Below are 18,661 nucleotides of genomic sequence, written 5' to 3' on the forward strand. Positions count from 1 at the left end.
TAAACTATATTCCCAACTAAATTGGGGACAGCATTTCTCTTCACGACACCTTGGTGATTAAAGATAATTTTGTTTCAGAAGCCAAAATGGTTCGCTCCACTTTCTGCTGCTTGGCAAGGTCCATTGATGATCATCAAGTGACTGCTTTAAAAGTGGTCGGCTTTCTACGGATTGCGAAATGTTTTGGTTCTGAATGTGAAGAGCTGCTCAGTGCCAGGGGCGTATCTGTTCTGGTGGGATACAAGGCCGGGGGACACCAGGGAATCCTGGAAAATCCGCTGGCATAAAGATCCGTGATCCCCGTAGCGCACTTTGAGATCTTCGCTGATCTAGATAAGATGTGGCTGACGGCGCAAACCTCATGCGACAACTTTGACGGGACGTTTGCCCTCATTGCCGACTTGCTCTTGTTCCCGCAGATGTGTCCATACCGAAGATCATGGTCCTGCCCGTTCCTGTGCCGGTGTACGTGCCCGTGCCCATGAGCCTGTACAGCCAGTGCACCCCCAAGCCCGTGGGCGTGCCCCTACCCGTACGTAAACGCTTAAATAGTCAACACGCGGCGTCTCTGCTTCCGTGCTTGACGGCGTGCACGTGTCCCGCAGCTTCCCGTGCCCGTCTTCCTGCCCGTGAACATGGACAACGCCGACCGCATCGTGAATACCATCAAGAAGATCAAGGACAAGTACCCGGAGGACCCGTTCGAGGCCGAGGTCGTCCTCATGGCCGAGATGGTGTCCGAGACAAACGGTGGCGCGGACCAAGAGACGGAGACGCGTCCCGGAGCTGCTGCCGGTGGAGGTAGGACGACGTCTGGAGCGCTGAAACTGTTCCCTACAACTCCTGGGACTTTATTGACACAAGTTACTTCCTCTAATCGCATGACTTGAGTGTTTCCCAAACTTCATCAGAATCCTCTTTATTTGCCAACTACGTCAAAAACACACGAGGTATTTGTCTCCGGTAGTTGGAGAAAAAAAAAAATACTTTTGAGACGTAAAAACACACGACGGAGAGTCACTTTGCAATAAAAGCTTACTGGTAACGCTGATACAATTCCAGATGTGCAAATGATGCAAAGTCCAGCCAGCAATTTAGCAGAACATCCATCCATCCATTTTTCTGAGCCGCTTCTCCTCACTGGGGTCGCGGGCGTGCCGGAGCCTATCCCAGGTATCTTCGGGCAGGAGGCTGGGTACACCCCGAACTGGTCGCCAGCCAATCGCAGGGCACATACAAACAAACAACCATCCACACTCACGTTCACACCTACGGGCAGTTTAGAGTCTCCAATTCATGCATGTTTTTGGGATGCGGGAGGAAACCGGAGGACCCGGAGAAAAGCCACGCAGGCACGGGGAGAACACGCCAACTCCACACAGGCGGGGCCGGGGATTGAACCCGGGTCCTCAGAACTGTGAGGCTGACGCTCTAACCAGTCGGCCACCGTGCCGCCAGATAGTGAACAGTGCTTCAAAAAAGATTGATTCCCACTCCCAGTTAGTTTGCTGTCCAACTAAACATAAAAATGGCTATTACATTATAATGACAGTATTGAACCGAACCGCATAACTTTGCCTTACGAAGGTCCACTAGCTTAATGCTAACACACAATGCAAAATGCCATACACAAAATTAGCATCAATGTTGAGCTAATTGTAAAGCTTTAAATGACTTGCATTTGACGTGTTGCAGCATTTCATGTCGACAAACAATATAATCAGGTACAATCAGGTAGGCTTTACACGATCAGGATTTTTGGGACCGATCAGCGAGTTTAAAAAAAACAAAACGATATCCGATCACAAGATGGAGGAATGTGTCTATTTAAATGACCTGTTCATTTACTTGTGTACTTCATTGCTCAAAAAATTATATTTACAATAAATGTATCTTTGTTCATAAATGCTAAATATCGGCCGTTACCGATCAGCCCGATAAAATCGGTGTAAAGTGTAGTCTCGAGCGTATATTCTTCATCCTCCGCGAAGAGCGACTGTTACTGCAGCTTACTGAGCAGACGTACAAATGTGCTATACTGCCCCCAGGTGGGCAGAGGTGCACCCCAAGAGTAGCTGCACAACGAATGAATGAAATCATGATGCCAAGACTGCTTAATCCGTTACATTGTATTTGATTGTTATTATGGTATGTTTTTATAATATACAATAGTGTTGAGTGCTATTTTTCTTACCACCAAAACTTGGTGGGTTTTTTTTTGGTTTTTGTTTTTTTCCTCTCCTTTCTTTCCTCCCGGGGCGCTGGCAACAGGTTAATGGCATTTCCAGATAAATCAATCAATCAATGGCTTCGGCTGTTTTTCACCCAATCTTGCGTTTCCTCGGCAGAGGCGATGAGCGCCTACAGCGACGACCTGAACACGGACGACCTGGCCAACCTGCTGAACAGTTGGGACGAGCCCAGCGCTCCTCCGCCGGCCATGGACATCGAAGCAGACTTCCCCGTCGGTGAGGCGTCAGATGCCGCGACTGTTCGCTTCCCCCGAGGTTTGCTTCTGCCTGCCCGTAACCCCCGCCCCCCCCCCCCCCCCCCCACTTTTTTTTAGAAACCCTGGAGAGGATGGCCTTGCTGCGAGAGCAGTCGTCCCCGCCGGCCAGCCCTACGCCCACCGGCTCGCGAAAACGCCAAGCATCGCGGAAAACCAGAGAGACGAGGGTAAGCGCTGTCGCGCGTACGGTGAATATTAAAAGTCTACACACCCCTGGTGTGTAAATGCCAGGTTTTGCTGGTTTGAAAAATGAGTCCAAGATGAATAATTTCAATAAAAATCCCCTTAACTACCGTTTGAGCCGGTTTATCAATGCTCCCCCCCCCACCCTTTGTGCACGCTAGGGTCGGAAAAGGTCCAGCAAGGGCACAAAAGGATCTGCCGCAAAGAGCTCCGTCCCCAAAGTGCCGAAGCTGAAGAGCGAGTACGGCGTGGACGCCTGGAAGCGGTGGATCCGCTGGAGGGACACTCAGCCCGACGTGGAGACGCCGCGTATCGGAAGTGAGTCGGGTCTCGAGTGTGGGGATTAAACGGCCTTCTAACCAAATCTCATATCTCTGTGACTCGTTATTTTTTTGTTCCGGACGGTGACCAGTGCGCCCCCTGGTGCCGAAAGAAGACCTCCTCCGCTGCACCACGGCCGAGCTGAGCTACGGCCTCTGCCGCTTCATCGGCGAGGTCGAGCGGCCCTCCGGCGAGCGCTACTCGGCCGACAGCCTCTTCTACCTCTGCCTCGGCATCCAGCAGGCAAGACCGGCCGGCTCCGTCCCGATTGGCGCCCCGAGGCCCGCTCGGCGCTCGCTCACCTCCGTTTTTCGTCCCCTCGCAGCACTTGTTTGAGAACGGCCGCGTGGAGAACATTTTCACCGACGGCTTCTACTGCAAGTTCTCCACTGACTTCACCAACATGCTCAGAGGCTTCCAGCCTTCCCTCACGACCAGCGGTGAGTCAGCAACTAGTTAACGTTCTCTTTGATTCCGGTGTCAACCAATTGGAAGTCACTAATCATCGCCTCCACGCAGCAGCCGGTAAACTACGCTTTGCGTGCTTCTTACGCGTATCGTTTACGTTCTCACGAAGGGAGGCCGAGGAGTGGGTAGGAAAAGATGGAAAATTGCTGCGCTATCGTGTCGTGAAATGGCAAAACACCGAGATAAGTGATCGGGCGATGCCGCGCGCTTGTCACATCGGTCCGGCCGGAAGCGCGTCACGGCGGAGAGTAACCGACTTTGAACAACACAATAACAAGGCAACTCGTGCGCTTCTGGAGATATGAATGGAAAAGAATTGCCGGCCTCTGAACCGGAAATGAATTAACAGGTCATCTGAGAACGGGGTCAGGTTAAAAGTATCAATATTTATCATCGATAAAAAATATTTGTAGTATACGATAAGTAAGATATCCTTTATTAATCCCTCAGTGAGGAAATGTCCATTTCAGTAGCAATAGTGGCTATGGAAAACATAAATATATAATATAAATAGCATGCAAAAGAAGACATCTATCCAAGTCCTTTCACAAAATCGAAATATTCTAAACTATTGTCCATGCATAAACTATCTGTTGGATTTATCTCACCAAACATTATAATGAATAAACACAAAAGGAATGAAGACGTTGGTCATTTTACTCATGAGGAGGGCGCATGGGAGATTGTTCAGGTTACAGCCTCTCAACACGCTCTAAACAATCTCTCCCGTCGCTCCTGCATTTATTTGAAAATAGGGAGGTTTCTAAGTTTACAAGACATAACGTACTAAGCTACAAGACACAACACACTAAGGGGTAGGGTTTCAAGGTGAAAACATGGCACCTGCCACGTCCCGGCCACGTCCTTCTCTCAGATGATTCCTGCTGAGTCATCTTCTTGAAGGCGAGACATCTTTCTTTCTAAACATTGTCCATAATACTAATGCAAGCTAAGCAAATAAATGATAACTTCTACAATATATCTAACACTATCCAATTGAATCATTCAACAATCAGCAGTTTTTGTTTTGCAAAGTAGAGTTGTCGTTGACTTTGGGGATTTGATTCATCTCATATAATTTGACTTGCTTTGATCCAGCCTGCAACTGCATCAGCCATGACAAGGTTGATGCAATAAAAACAGAATCACAAATATTGAAGCCATAATTTATCAATGATTATGCTTGTAAAAATGTGCGATACAGCGCCATAAGCGTTTGTCGACTTGGGAAAGAACTCTGTTGCCAACCGCGTTCCCTTCCGGCAGGTTACGTTCACTCGCGTGTGGAGGAGGAGTTCCTGTGGGACTGCAAGCAGCTGGGCGTGTACTCCCCCATCGTGCTGCTCAACACGCTGCTCTACTTCTTCTGCAAGAACTTCGGCTTCACCACCCCCGAGCAGCACCGCCAGCTCTCCTTCGCCCACGTCATGCGCTGCACCAAAACGGGCCAGGGCAACAAAAAGACCACCTTCCTGCGCTTCTACCCGCCCATCGCGCCCAACGACGGCGAGCCAGGTCGGCCCTCGGCCGTGCACTTGTAACGCGATTAAATAGAACGTAAAGAATTAAAAAGGATGCGCGTGGTCACAACTCAACGGGCTTTGCGCTGCTCATTCTGGTGTGCACGCCACGGCCACCGGAGGGCAGCGTAAACCATAGGAAGAATTGCATTCTAATTTGAGAGGCGGAAGCGCCCTCTGCTGGCTGTGGAAAGACACAACGTCTCAGTGGCCACGACCGGTGAATCCTTCTCCTAACTGGTGTGCGTTCAGATGTGGACGGCGTTCCGGCAAAGAGGCGAAGGGAGGAGGATGAGGAGGAGATGAAAGAGGAGAAGATCCTGGAGATGAAGGAGAACACGGACAATCCTCTGCGCTGTCCCGTGCGGCTCTACGAGTTCTACCTGTCAAAGTGGTGAGAATGCTTCATACCCGTACGCTGCCAAAGACGTCTTTTATTTTCATGTCTTTTAGGTTTTTACAGGAAGGAGTCCGTACGGGAGTGCGCTCGTTTCCGTTTGAGATCAGCCCCGTTTTGGACTGCGCACAACATAACGTCCCTCGCATTTTACACGTAATGCGTATGTATGTATAGATTGCGCACAAGGATGTGTCTCATAAATGTGACAACGTACAAGAGAGATCTTGGACATATGACGAGGACGACGTTCGCCATGTAAACAGCCACCAAACAATACGAGTCTGCGACTGGCGTGACAGTCGGCGTCTGTTTATCGGTAAATACGTGATTATTTTGCCATCCAAAGCCATTCTTCGAAGTTGTTGGAGCTGGTTCGTGGAATAAAACCACTGTTCAGATAGATGGGAAAGAAACAAAAAAGTCACTCTCGGCTTCATATTGTGTTTTAAAACGTATATAGAAATCTCCGGTTTCAGTGAAAAGCAATTCCTGAATTCCATAAAATGGTCATCAGCACTATGTTCGAGTGCAGATGACAAAAGAGTAGCATCAGACTTTTGAGTCTATTCTTTCATTTGGTGTACATATAATCGTAAGGTCTTGAAAAATCTCCTCGAATGGCTGCCATTGATTCAGTTCATTCTTATAATACTTCAACCCGTTCATCACGGGGAATGCATTTTGGAGCATTTCATCAATTTTTACTCATTTATCGCATGGGAAAAAAATCCAGCTCCTTGGATGAAAAGGGGTATTATAGTAAATCCTTGGTTCGTTAATTACAATTTAATTACTTGCTTAATTCGTATAGTTAAGGTCTTTTCAAATAACAGAAATAGGTACTCAGCCCTGACACAAACAGAAGAAATCCCAGCCGACTTCGGGCGAGAGGCGGGGCACTCCCTGAACTGGTCGCCAGCCAATCGCAGGGCACAAATAGGCAAACAATCCTTCGCGCACTCAAAGTCACACCTACGGGCAATTTAGAGTCTTCAGTTAACCTAGCGTGCATGTTTTTGGGATGCGGGAGGAAACCGGCGTACCCGGAGAAAAGCCAGAATACGCAAACTCCACACAGGCGAGGCCGGATTTGAACCCACAACCTCACAACTGTGAGGCGGGTGTGCTTGTCGGTCGGCCGCCTTGCCGCCCCAAATAGAAGAAATGTGCAAGTAAATGATGCCGCCCCGATTAGAATTATAATTTCCTACAGATGCCACAAGATGGCGGCAAAACGCTACTTTTGTCTCAACTCTCCTCACTGCAATTTTTTTTTTTATACCCGTTTTAGATTTGAAATGCCAGAAAGCGTCTTTAACTGTCGATTTGTTGCGCCGTCCAGCTCTGAGACGGTGAAGCAGCGCACCGACGTGTTCTACCTGCTGCCCGAGCGCTGCTGCGTGCCCAACAGCCCGCTGTGGTTCTCGGCCACGCCGCTGGACGAGGACACCAAGGAGGCCATGCTCACCCGCATCCTCGCCGTGCGCCAGCTGCACGTGGCCACCAGGCAGCAGACGCTCGACCCCGAAGAAGACGAGGACGTGCGGCGGCCGCACGCGCCCACCAGGCAGCGGACTGTCGCCCCCGAAGACAACGAGGACGGCGGCGGCAGCGAGGACGACGACGGCGGCGGCGGCGGCGGCGACGACGACGACGACGCCGACGACGACGACGACCCCAATGACCCCAACGACCCCGACTGGCAATGACCGGCCAGCGAACTTTTAGCGGTGAGGCGGAATCAAAAGTTTTGGATTAGGACAAGACTTTCTGTGACACTAAAGGCAGCAAATCACCCGCAGACCTTCTAAAAATTTGTTTTGTGTGGGAGGCATCACAGTTGGAATTCCATCAGAAGCATTTTTTTGTTTGTTTTGTTAGGAATGTATTCGCTAATCCTGTTTTTTCTTAAGGTCCGATCTATGTCAATGGAGTTGTGAGATTAAATTGTTCTCTTTTTTCTCTTGTCTTAACTCCTGTTACCCCAATCCTGTAGGTCAGTGTTTCCCAACTTTTATTGAGCCAAGGCACGTAGTTTGTATAAGAAAAATGTCATGCCACACACACTATATATATATATATATATATATATATATATATATATATATATATATATATATATATATATATATATATATATATTTTACCGGCATAGACGAACTAAGATAAAGGATTTGTAGTCAATAATTTTTAGACCAGTTAAGTGAAAGTGGATCATTTCTGGTTGGGAATCACCGCTGTAGACTGACTGTTAATTCAGTGTAGTTTAGAGACATTTTTCTAGTAAAAGTATTCGAAAGTAGTTCAAAGCACCTTTTAAGACAAGACAGGATGGCCTTCACCAAATATTAGCCATGTACAAATAAAAACATATATCCGTTCATGTATTCCTTGACACAGCATTTTGTATTGATCTCCTTTTTTTAATAAAACGAACTGTCGGCAAATTTAAATTTTTGAGTTCCCTAATTTGTATGTTTTGTTTTTTGAAGCCATCATTTATCCATCCATCCATCCACCCATCCATTTTTCTGAGCCGCTTCACAGTTCTGAGGATCGGGGTTCAATCCCCGGCCCCGCCTGTGTGGAGTTTGCATGTTCTCTCCGTGCCCGCGTGGCTTTTCTCCGGGCTCTCCGATTTCCTCCCACATCCTAAAAACACGCGTGCTAGGTTCATTGGAGACTCTAAATTGCCCGTAGGGGTGACTGTGAGTGCAGATGGTTGTGTTTGTATGTGGCCTGCGATGGGCTGGCGACCAGTTCAGGGTGTCCCACGCCTCCTGCCCGATGACAGCCGGGATAGGCTCCGGCACGCCCGCGACACGCGTGAGGAGAAGCGGCTCAGAAAATGGATGGATGGATGTTGTTTTCCTTATTTTTGTTCTTATTTGAGTCTTGTTTTTGCAGTCTAGCAACATTTGTAGAGACCGACAGGAACATTCAGAAATCACATTTTCCCCCAAAATATGTGAGTGCTTTTGCTTTTGACTATTGCTTGAAAGCACTGGATGACACAAAACGGAAGAGGAGAAATTGTGCTCATTTCTCTGGAATGTGCACGACGCTCGTAACACAAATGGAATTATCTTCTCTTTCACTTAAATAAAATCAATAAATAAACCGACACGATCTTATTGTGCGGCATGCAGGCCCGCAAGGAAGTGGTGCATGCTAAAGCTACGTTTACACTATATTCGTGTTGAATGTATCTGTGAGCGAGCACACTACATGTGGATAACGGGCTCTTGTGCATGTTTAGGTACAAGAGATTGATGAGTGAATTAGTTTAATCTTATCAAACGGCGGTGCCCCCCTGCGCTGACACCGACTCTGGAGCCGGGCCCATTCGACACTGTCAGGGCCATAAACATCCTCCCAACACTGCCCGCCGTCCATGTTTCATCCGGAGAAAGTTTTGACCGCGTGAGAAACGCTAGGGACCCCATCACAATGTGAAGGGCTGGCTGGGAACTTACTGACACCTGTGGTAAACCGCACCGCAAACCTTTGAGACTTGGCAGCCCTGTCACGGATGCAGTGATAAACCATGAGGCAACTGAGCAAACTTGAATATGGATGGACAAATATATATTTTTTTTGTTCATATTTTTTTCGTAAATTGTTTTTCATGGCAATTATGATTGTCAATAACAGTGGACTGCCATATATTTCCAGCTCAGCACCCGCGGATTCACCTATTTGCTGATTTTTGTTTTTCTTCAGTTTTAAAAATTTATTTTTCTTTTTTGCGAGGGAACCAATCCCAAAAATGCTTATTGGTGGTTTATTTTTTTATGCGATTAGAATGGGCGTCAATAATACTCGGATTTTCGCTATTCGCGGTCTAGCCCAGTCCCTAATAGCGAGGGTCCACTGTACTTTTATAAAAAAAAAATAATAATAATAATTTTTTTGCCATTTTATTGGGTCATTTCCAGTCAAAATGATTACGTTCAACAAATCAAAAGTCACTTTGACCTGACCATGTCTATTTTTAGCCTGAACTGTACACATTCTATGACAGCATTCTATGTTGTCTTTCAGTGGACTTCAAAGAGAAATTGTGTTCAGAGGAATTCGCAGGACGGCCGCCGTCCCTTCCGCGCTGTCTTCTCACAGACGCTCCTGTGCGGGACGCCACAGGCTTTGTCGAACCAGCACAGGAGCTCGTGAGCGCCGTCCTTCTCGCCCATGCGGACGCAGTCCTCACCGACCTCGCCGCCGCCGTCCCCCGACCAGTTGTCAGGCTCGTTCCTGGCCCAGAAGCTCAAGCTGAGCACACGCAAATGACAACGTTTGAATCAAAAGAAAAGACCATCATGTTGAGCGCAAACGGATGCGGAACCTCGGGTCCAGAGGCGAGCCGTCCGCCCAAAGCCATCGACCCTCCTGCTTGGAGTCCGTCAAGCCGATCCAGAACTTGTCTTCCTGGAAGCTCATTTTGTCCCTCAGTCTCCTCTCCACAAAGCTCTAATCACATTTGACAAAGTGCGGCTGTGAGATCGCACACTGGGAAAAGTGGGGGTGTTGAAACAGCCACATTCTTGCGAGATGAAAAGTGTGACGAAATTCAGTTTCTTGTGATGTAGGAAAGGTGTCATGAAATGTGTTAGTTTGTTCAACTTAAATGACTTTAGCTTGTAGCTTAGCTTAGCCGCCGCGTTTGCAAAGGAATTGCTCTGGTCGCTTGTTGCCAGGCAGAACTTGTGGGCTTAAATCAGTTTTGCCAGGCGCTGCAAAAAGGCCGTCATAAGACTCGTCGCACCTGCTCGTCGCGACTGTCGATCTTCACCAGGTTGCCATTCTGAAGCTGGCAAATTCTTCTGCTCCGTTCCCAGGTGTCCTGGGTGGTCGAGAACCGGTAGCAGCTTTCTCCGTTAAGCTCCCAACCTGAGTCGCAACTCCTGCAGACGCCGTCCTTTTGGAAGACTCCACAAAGACTTTGTGGTAAACACTGGTGAGCTCAAAATGCTAACGACACACCCGCTAATGTGAGGGCCAAAACCTCTGCTGTCTTCTGACTACTTAAAAAATCAACAGGCATGCTGCTGCTGCTAGCTTATTAGCCAACATGCTAACATTAAGCTACTGACATGAGGCCTATCCGTGGCACTACGAAGCTTAGCTGGGCTAAACTAACGAGGCTAGCTATATGCGAAACCGATAGCTGCTTAATAAAGTAAGCAAGTGCCGTACATACGCAGTAAAGCGTTTTAACTCACTCTGGCCGTCTGACTGACTGGCTTTCCACACCTCGGGTTCAGCCTTCAGTCTTTGGAGGTTCTTCCTGCTCTGAACGTTCTGGTAAGCTGCAAGAAAGGAGGCGGCCATGATGAATAAATGATGCGCCTTAATATGCTAAACTGCTTGATAACGAAACAAAAACTCACAGATGTAACAAAGAGCAACAAGCGCGAGCACCAGGAGCACACACACTACCACAAAGGCCACTCTCTCCGTCGTCAACTTTGACCTCACTGGCTTGGCACCTGTGACAGGACCCATAAAACATACATAAACAAATACGCACTTAATTGTGCACTGCATCTCTCTCACACACACACAAACACACACACACACTCACTAACATACTCATTTTCCAGCATTGGTGTCCCACAGGGTTCAATTTTAGATCCCCTTGTCTTTCATGTAAATGTACTGTATATATTTTTATCTCTAGTTCTGTCTGGGCAGCATAATCACTTTTTTAACATTTGTAATTAATTTTAAAATCTTTTTGTTAAATCCTGTTACTAACATTTTTCTAAATCAATTTATAACTGTTGTCATTGTTAAATGCTGCTGCTACTTTTAAATAAATTTCACATATATTTTATTGTTTAATGCTACTATCATTTAAAAAAAAAGCTATCCAATTTATATATTTTTAATCCTTGTATATTTTTTGTTCTCTCATTAAAAATTCATTTCGTTTCTAATACTGCTGTAATAGTGGCTGTAATAGCTAACAATACAGGAACCTGTTTGTGTAACATAACAGATGACGAAAAGTTAGTTGATTGTTGTTCTTTTTTTTTTTTTTACAGTCAATTGTCTTGTTGCTGGCAATGTGTTCGATTTTATTTCTTTATGTTAAACTGCTCTTTAAGACAAAGAACTAGGAACTTTTGGAAGACTTGTAGTTCAAGGGTCATTTTTAGGCCCTAAAAAGGCCCTGATTAAGGGGTAGTACTCTTGAACGGTTCCAGGAAGTATAAGCAGGTGGAAAGACGGGCCAATGACACAATTTGAGGCGAAAACCTACCGTGCAGTGGCTTCGACTGTGTTTTCGCCACGATGACTTTGGCGCTGTTTGTCTCAGGCGCTGATGAGGCTGCGTCTGTCCAACCACATTCATCCAATTTGACCCACAAAAAAAAAAAAAAGTATGAATGAATCGACTCGAGTCGCACTTTCTGAACAACACTCACCCCTGCTTTGATTTCCCCGTGATTTGACGAAAACCAAATCTGAGTAGAGAACTTCAGTCTCTGGCATTTTTGCACTCCGACGAAAGCGTCAAGATCGTCACTTGACTGTCTTCCTGTTTCAGGCTTACGTGAGGAAGGAGGGTATTAATCACCAAAATCAGATGTTTTGTTGGTCTCTGAGTTGCACTTCCTTTTTTGTGCCCAAAAAGTCGTACAAAGAGAAGTTTTGGGAATTTGAGCCGCATTGCTCACGTAAAAGGCGAAATTATAACCAATTGCCAAGGAAAAGAAACAAAAACAAACATTCTTTCTCTTAAGACATTTTAAGACTTTTATGTGACACTGTTAAGTTACTAGTGAGCAATCAAGAGCCATGACAGGAAGTAATGATTAATAATATACTATAATGATTAATAACAAAATAATCCATCCGTTTTCCGTACTGCTTCTCCTCACGCGGGTCGCGGGCGTGCTGGCGCCCATCCTAGCTCACTTCGGGCGAGAGGCCGGGTAACACCCTGAACCGATCGCCAGCCAGTCGCAGGGCACATAGAAACAAACAAGCATTGGCACTCACATTCCCGCCTTCGGGCAATTTAGAGTCTTCAGTCAACCTACCGCGCGCATGTTTTTGGGATGTGGGAGGAAAGCGGAGTACCCGGAGAAAAGCCGCGCACGCACGCACGGACGGGGGAGAACATGCAAACTCCACACGGGCGAGCCAGGAGTTGAACCCGCAACCTCACAACTGTGAGGCAGATGTTGCGCGCCAGTCGCCTGCCGTGCCGCTAACAAAATAATAACACATTTAATTTATTAAGCATTTTTTATTGAAGCCGAAAAGTGCCAGATATTGATTTTATAATCAAAAGAAATGGTTAAACTTCGCTTTACAATTTAAATGAAGGGGTGGGTCGACACGGCTGACGTCATCTCCCTGTCATCCAATCAGCACATGCGTATTTAACAGCCGACATTGCGCACCATTCAGAAACGTGCATTCATCTTGGGGGCGGTGTCTGCCTGCTTTTCAGCCAATAGAAATCCAAGAAAGCGTCTCAGCTGAGCTGTCAGCTGCGGAACGACGGCGACGTCACGGCCGCCGCACTTAGTGCAAACAAACCCAAGTTTCTTTTCTGGTCCTCCGCCACCTTCCGCCGATGGCCCCCAGCGCGCAGCTCAAAGAGGCGATGGCCGACGTGCGTGAGGGCATCCGGGCCATCCTGCTGGGGCCCCCCGGCGCCGGGAAGGGGACCCAGGTGAGCGGGCGGCGGCTAGCGTTAGCTTTAGCTTTAGCGTTAGCTTTAGCTTGGACGCGTGCTGCTTGCTGGAGTTTAGCTAGCGGCTAATCCTCACTTTTTAAATTTCTTCAATCCGAGTTTCACCCAGCAAGCGGGCCCCCCCCCCCCCCCCCCCCCCCACTTTCCGGTCTTTGCTATTATTGTTAAACCTTCAAGTTTCATCTGTGCTCAGTTCAGTTGCCTGAAGCTTAGTTTTACTTTTCGTTCCCCCCAGGCAACTAAACTAATCTAAACCCTGAAACTGCTCCAACTTCAGTGAAAAGCAGACAAACGAATGTATCATTTTCATGTATGTCCATCAATAACGCTTAAGGCGCGTGTGAGAGTTTTCTTGGAACAGACACATTACCCAATGGCAGAGAAATGCTGTGTATCCCAAAAATGGGATAAGCATCTTCAGAAGTCACGTTGCAAACCATGACATTTTATTTGGGACGCATAAGGAAGGAGGAAGACATTTTGCCATTGAAAGTGTGAAAAACATTTTTAAAAAAAACATTTTTTTTTTTTTACCTTTTGAATGAGAGCTACCAATAATTCAAATACTCATTGGTAATATTTGATTGATTTTCAAAATGAAGTTCTTTACTGTTAGTGATCAAATATTTGAATTATTTCATTACGTTCCACTTGTTTATTAAAATTTTTCATTATCTTGCTAAATTAGGTTTCAATCCAGGGTTCGGGTGTCAAGTGTGACTTTGTGTATGTTGAGATGCGACTGGACAATCGCCAACAAATGACAGTCGGCGACTCACACCCGGCGATTGACCCTCGCGCGCGTATTGCCTCACTGCGACCTCTCCGCAACTAGTTTTCATGAGTGCCTGAGCGTCCGCAACTAGTTTAGCTGTGATTCAAAATTTGAGTAGCAGGCGGACGGCCAATCAAAAACGTTCTCACAACAAAAATCACATTTCCTGGTACAAAGCGATCTGTACCGATACCGTATTTAACTGAAGTTATCATTTTTAGACACGTATCACCGACAAGTGCGCTCTCGTGTTGTTTTGTTCAAAAGAACGAATCTTTTCAGTGAACGTGATGAACCGAATGAGTTTATGAAATGATCGGTTCCTCGAGCTTTCCGCCGTTAGCGAGTCGTCTGGCAGCGGAAATGGAACTGCCGCGGCGTTCCGTGCGGTCTTGTCAATTGGAACACGCGGCTGTTGTGGCGGAGACGATCCGGTCAATTTTCAAAATAAAATGCATTGAAAACGCAATACAACAGAAATGATATAAATTGGTCATTCTTTCTTCACGGCCCGGTAACAAATGCCTCACGGACCGGAGGTTGGGGACCACTGATCTAAAACATAGTGTCCGCACTAGTATCACCTTGCTCGCATCTCCAGAGTGCCTTCTCGTACTTGAGCTTGACTTCGGTCTGTTTACAAAGTCAACACTGAACACAACTCGAGGTTGCTACAGTGCTTCCCCAGCCGGAAGGAAGCGGGCCCAAACCAGGGCCGTATGGGGACACAACTGCGCTGCTCGAGAAATCATAAGTACACATCAAGAACTACTAACTGGATCCAAGCTGTTTTGAAATAGTTTTTCCCCTGAACAACATGACTGCTGTTGGACTTCCTTTTGGATGCGCACACTCGTTTTCTGGCTAAACTGGTTAGTGCGGTGTAGCGAACCACGTGACTTGACTTGGACGGTGTCCCGCGAGCCTAATGGACGACCAGGACGCAAATATTTAGGCCAAAGGAGCGTAGTGTGCTGCGTAGAAAGGCTGCTGTAAATTCAAAGTAAATATTTAGAGAGAGAGTGAAATGGAATCTGAGCTGTTTTTAATCTTTGAGAAGTAACGGAATTGACTTTCACTGAGACTGCAACCAGTATTCAGGCAGCAACGTGAATATAACATCGGCGCTATGTTTTGGTCTTTGTTTGAAATCAACCAGCCGGGCTCGCGCTTCCCTGGGCCTAAACGGAAATGAAAATGGATTCAACTTGAATGACCCGCCTCTCTCGCAGGTCCGCTAGACTGGACCAGTTTTCCGACAATCGGTTATTTTTGGCCGCCTAAACGGAAGTAACGTCAACGACCCGCCTCACACCAGTTCGGTAACGATCAGCCAAGGCCGCTCTCGTTTGGGTCCGACTAGCTCACCGCCCGCACGGGCCGCTGTCCCCCTCGCAGGCCCCTCGACTAGCCGAGCGCTACTGCGTGTGTCACCTGGCCACCGGGGACATGCTGAGGGCCATGGTGGCGTCGGGCTCCGAGCTGGGCCACAAGCTCAAGCGCACCATGGACGCCGGCAAGCTGGTGAGTGGCGCTCGCGTCCGCCGCGCGACCGGTGGGGCTTCCCGTCACCCGTCCGTCAATTCCTGTGCTTCTTCAGGTGAGCGACGAGATGGTGGTGGAGCTCATCGAGAAGAACCTGGACACGCCCCCCTGCGAGAAGGGCTTCCTATTGGACGGATTCCCCCGCACGGTCAAGCAAGCCGAGCTGGTCGGGAGTCGTTCGCTCGCTCGCCGCCGCCGCCGCGCCCGGACGGACGGCCGATGGCGTGACTTCCTGTTTTTGTCTCTTTGCAGCTGGACGAGCTGCTGGACAAGCGACACGAGCGGCTGGACGCGGTCGTAGAGTTTGCCATCGACGATTCCCTGCTGGTGCGCAGGATCTGCGGGAGGTAATCGGCCGCAAGTTTATTGAGAGCGTTTCGCTAGCGCTTGATAGTGTTCGGTTAGCCTTTGGTGGTTTTGTCATCATTTTAGTAGCATTTTGTTGGTGTTTCATCAGTATTTGGAATGCCTTTTTCAGCGTATTGATAGTTTTGATAGCATTTTTCTTAGCATTTTGGTAGCATATTGTTAGCATTTTAAAATCGTTTTAGCCAGAGCATTCTCATATCGCTTCATTAGCCTTAGCTTTTCGATGGGCTTTTTTTCCCTCCACATTTTTTGAATGTTTTGAAAGCCTTTAAATTTGCACTTTGGTAGAGTTTTTAGTGATTTGTCAGCGGTGCGGTAGCATTTTTTTCCAATAGTGTTTGATAGCGTTTAATTAGAATATTATAGACTGGGATCTGAAGGTTGACGACAATCCACAGGATTGAAGACGACTGGTGAGTTAAATTTTTAAAATTTTTTTGATTTTGCATTCTGGAGGATTTTTGAGTGTTTTGTTAGCATTTCGTTACAATTTTGTTTGTGAATTGTTACTATTTTGGCAGCATTTGTGAGCCTATTTTGATTGTTTTAGCCTCTTTTTTTTAACATTTTCATATATTATTTATGATTATATTTTGGAGTCACGCGTGTGTGTGAGTGAGACCCGTTTGTTTGAAGTGAGCAGAGCGCCATCTTTCGGGGGTTCGCTGTGAGGCGGAAGATCGCTTTGCGACCTGAAAAAAAGAATCACGGAATTACCGAAAAGACAACGGCGTGGTGAACGAATCGCCACGTTTGCCGCCGCCTCTGATGTCTTTTCCGTCCCGGCAGACTGATTCATCAGCCCAGCGGCCGCTCGTACCACGAGGAGTTCAATCCCCCCAAAGAGGCCATGAAAGATGACGTAAGGAGCGCAGAGCTGCGTACAGCAGCGATGACTTCATTATTACTTGCGCCCAAATCGTTTGCTGCCTAAAAAGGCCGTCGTAGGAAATCCAAAGTCATTTTCAGAAACCAAAGGGTGGCGGTAGACCAACTTTACGCTTATTCGAGTCCAGTTTGTCGCCTCGACGGGCTGCTGTAAAAAATCGATAGTCAACATTATGAGAGCAACTTAAAGGCCATTTTTATTTTTGCAAAAATACATTGTAAGTGCCCGCACTAGTCTAAACGCGGTATTCTGATAATCATTGACTTTGTGGAATAAGAATTAAATTCAAATGAATTAAGACTATTTAGAGCCAACTAGTTTGGTGCCTAAACAGGCTGCTGTGGAAATGTCAAGTAACCAAGCAGTTTGATTAGTTTTTTTTAAATTGAAGAAGGCTGCCCCAAAAAAGCAGCTCTTTCTTACCTTTTTTGTGTCTTTGATGCAGGTGACCGGCGAGCCGCTGATCCGCCGCAGCGACGACAACGAGACGACGCTGCGCTCTCGCCTGGACGGGTACCACCGCCAGACGGCGCCTCTGGTCCAGTACTACGGCGCCAGAGGCCTGCACGCGGCCGTGGACGCCGCCAAGAGCCCCGACGTGGTCTTCGCCTCCATCGCGGCCGCGTTCGCCGCCGCCCGGGCCGCCCCGGCCCGCGCCACCGCCTGTAAAGTTTCCCTTTCCTACGTTGATGACGTCACTCGCGTCGGCTGGAAGCTAAAGTTTGCTTGTAAACACAAACGACTGCAGTTTTCTGATAGCGGTTTGTTGGTCCGTTGGCGAGTACAGGAAAAAACTTTTTCCGTGCTACGGGAAATGTCTTTTTGTTGATGACTCAACAGAACTTTTAAATGCCGCACGCCTGCGGCGTCATCGGCCTTAAACGTGTTCCGAAACTGAAACAATTGAAAGGTTTCTTTGGCAAAGTTTCTTTTAGCGGTTTTGGGCCGGTTTGCCTTTGATCTCCTCGGTCCGCGGCGTTCCTTCTGTCTGGACGTTTCCCGCATACTGATGAGAGGCGAGAAAATAAAACGATAGCAGATGTTTGCGGTCGTCCCAGCGGGAACGTTTCGCTCTTTAATTGAGCTCAGCCGCCCGCTTTGCTGGCCGATTTCCCCTCAAATGTGAGCTCATGTCTAAGGCGCGTCCCAGAAGGGCTCTGTGACGACTGGCTTTGAAGTCTTCTCTTTCAACTAAACCAACACACCCTCTGGTCTGTTTTGGTTCTTCTTGTTGTTTGTGTTCCAGCTGCTTGAATCCCGCGGACACTCTCGCACGAAGAACCGGAGAAACGTTGCGACAGAAGGACGGACGGGACGGCGGCTGCACGGAAGCGGAGAAATCCTCACGTGGCGGGCCTTCGACGCCAGCCTTAGAATCCCGGCGTGTTCCGAGCGAGGCGAGCTTCGTCTCCATCGTTCCCGTGCTTCCAATAAACCTCATCTTTTTTTCTACCACGCTCACATTTTGTCTTTTTGGGTGACTCGACTCTCTGAATGTACGCATGAAAATATTTCTTGCCACCTTGACATACTTTCCCTCCCCCTCCCCCTCCCCCATATCAAGGTGGTAATCAGCACCTCCAAATCTGAGACCACGGTCCTCAGTCGGAAAAGGGCGGCGTGCCCTCTCTCTCCGGGTCTGGCGTGAGATCCCGCTCCGAGTGGAGGAGTTGAAGTATCTCGGGGTCTCGTTCACGAGTGAGGGAAGAACGGAACGGGAGATCGACAGGCGGATCGGTGCGGCGTCACGAGCTGTGGGTCGTGACCCAAAGAACAAGATCCAGGATACAAGCGGCCGAAATGAGGTTCCTCTCTCTCAGAGATGGGGCGAGAAGCTCAGAGTAGAGCCGCCGCTCCTCCGCATCGAGGAGCCAGATGAGGCGGTTGGGCATCTGATTCGCACGCCTCCCCGGTGAGGTGTTCCGGGCACGTCCCGCCGGGACACGCCGGAGGGACTACGTCTTTCGGCTG

General features: G+C 47.9%; 3 protein-coding genes across 6 annotated transcripts in view; 2 read left to right on the forward strand and 1 right to left on the reverse strand.

Annotated features, from left to right (window-relative positions):
* The window catches only part of zmym4.1 (zinc finger MYM-type containing 4, tandem duplicate 1), a 27,905-nt gene extending 16,752 nt beyond the window's left edge, over positions 1 to 11,153 (forward strand). For 3 of the 4 annotated variants that reach the window (XM_061664227.1, XM_061664229.1, XM_061664231.1), the window contains 10 exons: positions 420 to 532; positions 606 to 801; positions 2,349 to 2,468; positions 2,567 to 2,676; positions 2,854 to 3,010; positions 3,105 to 3,256; positions 3,339 to 3,453; positions 4,748 to 4,996; positions 5,254 to 5,395; positions 6,744 to 7,854. In XM_061664227.1, coding sequence (XP_061520211.1) covers positions 420 to 532; positions 606 to 801; positions 2,349 to 2,468; positions 2,567 to 2,676; positions 2,854 to 3,010; positions 3,105 to 3,256; positions 3,339 to 3,453; positions 4,748 to 4,996; positions 5,254 to 5,395; positions 6,744 to 7,110 — 1,721 coding nt within the window. In that variant the 3' untranslated portion in view covers positions 7,111 to 7,854. Of the gene's footprint in view, positions 1 to 419; positions 533 to 605; positions 802 to 2,348; positions 2,469 to 2,566; positions 2,677 to 2,853; positions 3,011 to 3,104; positions 3,257 to 3,338; positions 3,454 to 4,747; positions 4,997 to 5,253; positions 5,396 to 6,743; positions 7,855 to 9,445 lie in introns of those variants that run through there. The other variant, XM_061664228.1, reaches the window with a different exon arrangement.
* illr4 (immune-related, lectin-like receptor 4) lies at positions 9,306 to 12,404 on the reverse strand. The gene is made up of 7 exons (XM_061664232.1): positions 11,833 to 12,404; positions 11,667 to 11,741; positions 10,792 to 10,890; positions 10,624 to 10,710; positions 10,167 to 10,330; positions 9,747 to 9,871; positions 9,306 to 9,673 (listed from the first exon to the last, which is right to left on the reverse strand). The coding sequence occupies exons 1-7, from the start codon at positions 11,897 to 11,899 to the stop codon at positions 9,469 to 9,471; spliced, it is 822 nt and encodes a 273-aa protein (XP_061520216.1). The 5' UTR covers positions 11,900 to 12,404; the 3' UTR covers positions 9,306 to 9,468.
* A 487-nt stretch (positions 12,405 to 12,891) lies between these two features.
* On the forward strand, positions 12,892 to 18,142 carry ak2 (adenylate kinase 2). Its single transcript, XM_061664233.1, has 7 exons — positions 12,892 to 13,091; positions 15,286 to 15,411; positions 15,488 to 15,598; positions 15,685 to 15,779; positions 16,591 to 16,663; positions 17,136 to 17,355; positions 17,937 to 18,142. Exons 1-7 carry the CDS (start codon positions 12,993 to 12,995, stop codon positions 17,942 to 17,944), a joined length of 732 nt encoding a protein of 243 aa, XP_061520217.1. The 5' UTR covers positions 12,892 to 12,992; the 3' UTR covers positions 17,945 to 18,142.
* Positions 18,143 to 18,661: the final 519 nt, after the last annotated feature.

Source organism: Phycodurus eques, chromosome 20, assembly GCF_024500275.1.
Source record: "Phycodurus eques isolate BA_2022a chromosome 20, UOR_Pequ_1.1, whole genome shotgun sequence".
Lineage (NCBI taxonomy): Eukaryota > Metazoa > Chordata > Actinopteri > Syngnathiformes > Syngnathidae > Phycodurus > Phycodurus eques.